This window comes from Lactuca sativa, chromosome 3, assembly GCF_002870075.4.
Source record: "Lactuca sativa cultivar Salinas chromosome 3, Lsat_Salinas_v11, whole genome shotgun sequence".
NCBI lineage: Eukaryota > Viridiplantae > Streptophyta > Magnoliopsida > Asterales > Asteraceae > Lactuca > Lactuca sativa.
This window is the reverse complement of record NC_056625.2, coordinates 79,270,467-79,278,780: the sequence shown is the minus strand read 5'-3', so window position 1 is coordinate 79,278,780 and position 8,314 is coordinate 79,270,467. Positions and strand designations below refer to the sequence as shown.

Genomic DNA, 8,314 nt, shown 5'->3' with positions numbered 1-8,314 from the left:
GGATAGTTTTAACACACGCTACTAAGTTTTTTATTTTATTTTCTCAAATGACATGTATTGTCGTAATGACTATAGATGACTACAAATGTTTATCATTGAAATCATAATCTTCTGTTTTCCCTTTGTATTTCCTTCCTTAGCTACATGCTACTCGTTGGGCTTTTCTATTTATATCAATATATTTACCATTTCCAAAAAAATTAAAATCATCGTCATATGGAATAAACGATAGGCATTTGTCCATCTTAAATTCACGACATACATTTATGATATACAAATACAACTATTCATTAAATATAATGATAAAAAACTAAAGCAGGTTGTTTTTGTTTTCGTGAATTTTCACAAAATATATTGTTAACGACACACATTTCTGTCTTTCATAAATCAGATGTGTGTCACAATCCATATGTCATTATAGTTTCTTTTTCTTGTAGTGGCATATCTATACTTATATAGATGTTTGGGTGAGTGGTGAAAATTTTGCATACGAGTATTTAATACTCCATCCGTCCCAAAATTATAGTCCACAGACAAAAAACCAATGTTTTAAAAACCGATTTGAACCGGCCGGTCGAACCGGGAACCGGGAGAGGGAGCGGTTCAACTATCACCAGTTTTATATTGATTTCTAAACCGGATTGAACCGGCCGGTTTACGGGTTGAACCGGTCAAAATAAACCGGTTGAACCGGTTAAACCAAATAAAAACAGATGAAAAAGAACCATTTATATAATAAACTTTAGTGATTTTTTTTTTCAAATTTATTTAGTTCTCTCTAAATAAAAACATATGGTAAATGTTATAAATTCTTCTGAATTGTTTGTATTCATCAAAAACTATATTTTGTTTCGGTATTATACTTTATTTTTTCTTTTTGACGTATATGGATTGATGTAAAACACTAAAACTTATGGTTATGTGTTATTTTAATGTATTTGGATTCATCTACAACTTATTTTTATGTGTATTTTTAATGTTTGAACTTATAAACAACAAATTTCATAATTTCTATATGTATATATGTGTAAGAAAGTAGAAAAACACATGAAAAATATAGAAACCGGTTCACCCGGCGGTCGAACCGGTTAAACCGGTTGAACCAGGAACCTGTCACTATACCGGTTCAACTAAAAAACCGGTTTTTAAAACATTGCAAAAAACACACAGATTAAGGAAACATTAATTACCACTAACTTTATACAATAAAATGACAGTTTTGTCCTTAGTTTGCATTTAATGTTCCATTAAATGCTTAGTTGTTTAAGTAATAATGAAGGGGTATTTTGGTAAAAGTGTTATTTATTTTTAGAAGTGAACTATTATTTTGGGACAAACGAAAAAGAAAAGATAGACTATAATTTTGGGACGGAGGGAGTAGTATTTAAGCAGATTAAGAACTAAATCTAGAGAAAAAAAACTCTTTTTAGAGAGTAAATTTTGGTATGTGTTTTCAAAATGAAAAAGGGTTGTGAATATATACAAGAAAAAGAAAAAAAAAGGTTGTGAATTTATACAAGGAAATGAAGAATGAGAGTTACAAAGTCGATTAGGTCATAACTGAGCATAGCAACCTCATGTTGATATGGAAAACTATCAATATTAAATCTCTTTATGCCCCTCAAGCAAAACAAAAGTAGTGATGTGAAGCTTGGATCCTAAGTATGAGAACTAGGCAATCAAAAGACCTTTTGTTAATATACAATTGAGTCATGGTAGGAACATGAGAAACATCAAGCATCCTTATATAACCATGTCTCAGATGAAATGGATACCAATCTCAATATGTTTTCAAATTACCTACCAAATAGGTGATACTAAAACTATCACACCATAGAGTCAACGCACAAGGAAGGGTTAGGCAAAGCTCATGCAGAAAAGTCAGCTAACATATATAAGTACACGTTGATGTAAATACTTGATACTCGAAATAGATACTAGATTTAAAAACAACATGTTTCCTTTATACTCTAACCAATCAAATTCAGCCAAAGAAAACACAAAATCTAGTAATGAAATTTCAATCATAAGGGAAACCGACCCGATGCATATTTAAGTATGCATTTAAAATCAGGTGTAACGCCCGCGTTTCTAGGCTAGACATTAAAGATGATGTAATATTTTAGGCCAACCTTTGTAACTTATTTTGAAATAATAAAGATGTATTATTAGAGTATTATGTGCTTATACTTAATTATTATGATTTAATAAATTAAGAATTCCATAGATATAAAGAATACCGAAATCCAAGTTATAACGAAGAAGTTATGACATGTCGAAGTTTCGCGACAGAACCGGCACGACATTGTGTGACGTAAAAAGTAAATTTACGATAAAGTGATTTTTAGCCTTAGCGATCTAAATGAAAGTCGTAGTATACGTTAAACCGAGAGTGTGCATAAAAAGAATGTCTAAATCTGACTTCGTATGAGGAAGTTATGAATTTTCTAAGATTTGGTATAGCAGTATACAGCCCGAAAATCGAATTTTAGACCGAGAGATTTTTAGCCGACACAACGTAAACAATAATTAAAGATCATGTTGATAGTAGTTCAATGGTAAATAGACAGACGAAAACGGACGTCGGATGAAGAAGTTATGAATTTTTAACGGACTTTTCCTGTCCCGGTCTGTTAAAATATAACCTTAAAAATAAAATCAAAACTAGCCAACAGAGTCTAAACGAAAGTTGTAGAGCATAATTTCACCTACGCGTGGATATAAAGAACGTAAAAAATGGAGCATGTATGTGAAAGATATGAATTTTTGAAGTTTCAGGCACAAACTTCGAAGCTGGAAGAACGCCCGGCGTACCAAGAGGTACGCTTAGCGTATATATGTATGCCCAACGCACGAGATATGTATGCCTAGCTTACTATTGTGTTCATGGTCCGAAATTGGCCACGTAGCCCTACTCCATTTCATGGTGTACATGTGTTCATAGCCTTAACGCGTCCGAGATAGTCCATTTGTACGCCCAATGTACTGGTTAGTGAAGAAGTACGCCCCGCGTACCATGATGTTACGCCCAGCGTAAAGGCTGGTAAAGAAGTACGCCCTGCGTACCAGGAAAGTTACGCCCAACATCACTCGAGGGTTCAGCCACTATCAATAGTGAGTGAGGCCATCTGAATTTATGTTACAAACTTTCATTCTCTCACCCTATACTTTCTTGTATGTTACAATAAATACCCCTAACCCTAAAATACTATCCTAGCATCATAAGAAAGCCCTGAAGAACCCGAAGATCCCGAGAAAAAGAGATTTCGAGTCGAATTATCATTAAATCAAGTGATTGTGTGGTCACGTTCCTCTTACACATAAATATGAAGTATTTTCTATAAAATACGTGCTATGTGTATATATATTGTTTGTTTATTTGAGATGGATGTTGAATGAATGTTTTATACAGGTTTTAAACTGTATATGTATTTTTATCTACAAATATGTTGGGTAAAACATGGGTAGATGAAATAGATGATGTATGATAAAATGATGAGAGGCATCGATGTTGTTGTTGTTGTTGTAGTCATCTAGCGGCGTATAGATGACGACCACGGACCTTTCTAGACAGTCCAGTGGAATGCTAGGAAGCTTGCAACCTGTAGGTGTTGGTGAACTATATGTTCGCTGGTGTATTCCATCCCCCTCATGGTTGCCTTACAGACATATATGGCTGAGGAATCCCCTTAGCGGTAAAGTCCATCCCAATGATGATTCTTAGGCTAGGTCCCTTGTGATAGGTGTTTAGGGACGTAAAGTGAGGATAACGGGAATGAATAATGAGGGATATTGTTGGTTGATGAAACTAATAAATTTATTGTTGCTTGAGAAATTAATAAATTTATTTATTGTGGGTTGAAAACCATATATGCTCACTAGGCTCCCAATCCTAACCCACTCAGCTTTTTATTACAGGTAGTGGACCCAGAGCATAGTTGGATAACGATGAGGGATTTTTGGATTATAGGTCAGTAGATGTAAATAACTGTTGTAATGCCTATAATATACTGTTTATGCTTTTGGTATGTATCGATGTGGACATCCCGAGTTTTGTAATGAAATAAAGAATACATTTCTTTAAGAAATTCTTTGATAAAATTTTATCATATTTTGTTTTGGGACAAATTCCGCATATTTTTATTGGAGAGATTACTCTGATTTTATTTAAAAGCATAAACTAAATCGGTCTTTTCTGGCCGAGAAATTTGGGATGTCACATCAGGTGACTCTTGGATAGGAAGACCATGAATAATGATACCCTTATGATACGATAAAATATGTTAGACTACTGATGTGTGATTTTATATATTAAAAATTAAGCAAAATTTTAAATTTATACAAGTGATTTTAACACAACTACATTATAACACACACTAGGCGGTGTACCTAATTGTATATCAGTATCATTGCAGCAAGACCTGGTATTGAACCTAATGGGAACAGGTATGATTTCGAATAAGAATATTAAACTCGAAATTAAACTAAAACAAAAAAGTAAATTGGGGGTTTTATTTAAACTAAATTAAACTTGAATTAACTTGCAAACTAGCAAATGAAAGCAAATAACTTGATTAAAACAATAACTTTAAAGTACTTCCACATAGATTCCGAATTCCCCTCTTTCCCTATGGTTGATTTAATAGAAGTGCAATGGATTTATATTGTTAATTACATATCTCTATATTGAATATCTTGATCTGATTAACTAATATTATTAGTTATAAAGCAACTAAAACAATGGTCACACAATTAACTAACTAAATAATCAATTAAATGTTCGAATTATAAAAGATTTGATCTAGTGATTAATCTTAATGGTCATGAAAATCAATATAAGCATACAAGGTCATCTAATGCTAACTTACACATTACAAGTCATGATTATATAACCTAACCTTAGGATTTGGTTCATCTCTAGTACAAGGTCATCTAATGCTAACTTACACATTACATGTCATGATTATATAACCTAACCTTAGGATTTGGTTCATCTCTAGTCCTAACAGTTTATTGTTCATAAATTAGTTAAGACACAAGCATATATAGTCAGACTGATCCTCTAAACTATATAAAACTCGGTTATAAGTAATAAAAATCAAAACTTTAATACATAAGGATTTTCGATCAAACAAACATAATAAATAATGATGTTTATAAATCCAACTAATAAATCAAACCATAGTATTAAGGATTCATTTATATCTAAGCGGATCCCAAGGGTATTACTCCATAATTATAGCTAAAACACACAGAGAAATCAAAAAGGAATTGCTAAATATTATACTAAAGCAAATCAAATGATTAATTTATGTTTCTATGCTTAGATATTCAAAACGACACTCTGTTCTTCAGCTTTGAATTCCCATATGGTTTTTGATTTTCGTAATATAGCTAGTCTCTCAAGTTGGTATATCTTCTGGAATAGAGGGGGTCATCTATTTATTTGATTCTCGAAAAACATCGGATTCGCGTCACATAAGGTCCAAAGTCGTGTCGCCTTTCGCTAGTGTTCGAGTTGTGCTCAGAGGTTTGCTCACATCGTGAAAATGGATTTTCCTTTTTCAACCCCTACCCTCAAACTTATTACATATAATGCTCTCATTGTTTTAAAAAAACATCTAAAGCATATTAAAGTTAAAGGGAAAAAAAGGAATATCCTCCTTTTAGTGGCAGGATCTAACTTGATTGTTAGTGGAAACTTTTTAATACAACGCTACAAACTTTTTGCTAAAATTATGGAATTCTTACATACTTGTTGACTAAATTTGGATGCTTGACAGATAAATTAGGCTGATAAATGCTATTGAAAAATGAAGTGTATCCAGATATGGAGCAAACTCGTGTCATGAAGAAAGAATTCAGTAGTTGAGAGATTTCCATATTGTCGTCGCGACGTATAGTAAGAATTAACATGTCGCAAAGTGGAACGATTTTAGGATTTTTGTAGAATAAAGTCGAAATTTGAACTAAGTTAATCAGGCTCACAACATGTCTCTCATATAGGTTTCCCTAAAGTAAAACAACAAATTCTTAATAGAAAGCTCATATGATTCTCCATGTTGTAGTTGCACCTCACACTTGAATGTTGCCATGCCTTTTGCCTTTTCTTCTCTAATCATATCCTCAACTGAAATACATCAAAGCTAAAAAAACACATTAAAGTAGAATCTGATAATCAAAGGTACAAAACTTTATTCAAAAACTAAAAACTAAAACTAAAAATGCGAAATAAATTTTCGGGTTACCTCCTACAAAGTGCTTCTTTTTTAGGAGTCGTGAGTCGGACTCCACCCCTCACTTAAGTAATTTTAGTGATTTGGAGGGTTACCTCCTTGTTTATCTGCATTTCAAGTCTCCTCCTTTTAAAGTTAGCAACTCTCTTCTTTGCGATTTTTTCTCACTTCTTCTTCTCCCAGTTCATACTTCTTGTAATATTTTTTCTCGCATCTCTACTAGCAGCTCCCCCAAGAAGCTTCACCCCCACTGACGGTCGTCCAATGTCAGCAGGGAATAAACCTGAATGAAGCTTCCTACCATCACATGAAGGCCAAAATAGCTCAGTTTTCTTGATATTCAACTCAAGCCCCAATATTGGTCCTGCCATCAGTAATGATGTCCAATACTCTGGTCAACTCCTCTGAATCTCCAATGACTGTCCCATCATCCAGGTACCAAGCATGAAGAAGAATCTTACAATTGTCTCTAATTTGATGTATAAGTGGGTGCAATACAAGAGCAAAAAGAGGTGTTCCCAAAGGGTCGCCTTGCTGGAGCCTAGTAGTAGACCAAATATGCTTATCTCCGAAATACAACCTTGTTGCATGGCCATATAAGAATTCGACCCATAAGGAAATGGAAGGGCACCTCATCTTGACCTTGTGAAGTAGGATTAGCCCATTTGGTAGACATGGAAGCCTCTTAGATCGAAGGTCTCGGGTTCAAACTTGGTCATATGTGAATTAACAAACTTAGTGAATCTAACATCTAACGACTAACCATCCGTTCAAAAAAAAAGTTTCCGAAAAAACCGAAAAACATCTTTTTGATCCCCTAAACAATTTGGATGGTCGAAAACATCATACGTAATGGAAAAGCTACGAGTTTTGTTAATTTACCTCGCATACATCGTTTGAATTTTGTCAATTTATGGGGCTATTGAATTACTTCATCATATTTATTGATGATGGCGTTTTACTTTCATTCCTACTTGTGCTAACATCATCTTGATATGAATTAACACCTTTAACTCGTACATAAGTTTGGTCATATTGTACTAAGACATCTTTGTACAAGGTTTGAAGTCTATTATAAAGGCTAAGGTGGTGTTTGGTTCGCTTGAACCCTTGAAAATTAGAGGAAATTTGAATCCAATTCGACTAGATTCTCATGTTTGGTTCATGATTTGCTAAGGAATTGGATTCATAAATGAGATGAACTTTCCATTAAAAAAAGGAAAGTCCACCATCAGCCAACATTTGCCATCACTGCCACCACCACCACCACCACCATCCACCCCATTGACGCCGCCACTTCCAACCCCATCACCACTACCGTCACCATCACCCACACCACCATCGTCGTCGCTCCCACCTTCATCCTGTCACCACCACTATCCATCATCTCCACCACCACCACCGTCGTCACCACCTACCACCACCATCACAACCACCGCCACTGTCACCACCATCCACCGCTACTGCCACAACCATCATTTACGATTTTTATAATTTATATAATATATCTTTACATATAAAATATAAACCAAAGTAAAATTAAACAAAAGATAAGTAATAAGAAAGTCAATTTTATCAATTTATATTATTCCAATTTCATTTACAAAATGTGGAATTAGATTCTAATTTCAATTTCTGCAACCAAACAGAATATATATAACTAGATTATAAATTTTAACAGATTTTAAAACAGGTTCACATTGTGAACCAAATGTCACCTTGTTGTTTCTCTAATGGGTCGTAGTTGGGGTAAACGGCCCCACACACAACACCTCCAAGGTTTACTTTCAATTGGTATAGACGATAGTTCAAATATTTATGACAATTTAATTATATTTTTATAAATCTTTTGTTTCAAAAAACGACCCTTTAATGGAAATGGTTTATGCTCTCTAGGTGTTCATCGTTAGATTATTATATTTTCTACATATTATATAGTCGTTTATTCCTGGTTTGACTGTGTTTATTTTTAACCCGCCACACATGAAATGTTGTCATGTCTTCTAACTACTCACAAAGGAAATGTTAAGTTAGAGATAGTAATTAAGATTCAATTTCTCTTCTGCTATTTTGAATTA

At 33.8% G+C, this 8,314-nt stretch overlaps 1 protein-coding gene across 1 annotated transcript; it reads left to right on the top strand.

Moving 5' to 3' along the window:
- The first annotated feature begins 7,433 nt into the window (after window positions 1-7,433).
- On the top strand, window positions 7,434-7,730 carry LOC128132782 (chitin-binding lectin 1-like). Its single transcript, XM_052769737.1, has one exon. It carries the CDS (start codon window positions 7,434-7,436, stop codon window positions 7,728-7,730), a length of 297 nt encoding a protein of 98 aa, XP_052625697.1.
- Window positions 7,731-8,314: the final 584 nt, after the last annotated feature.

What these genes read in the sequence shown, in the direction of transcription:
- LOC128132782 (XM_052769737.1), top strand. Translation starts at nt 7,434, where the DNA reads ATGAACTTTCCATTAAAAAAAGGAAAGTCCACCATCAGCCAACATTTG.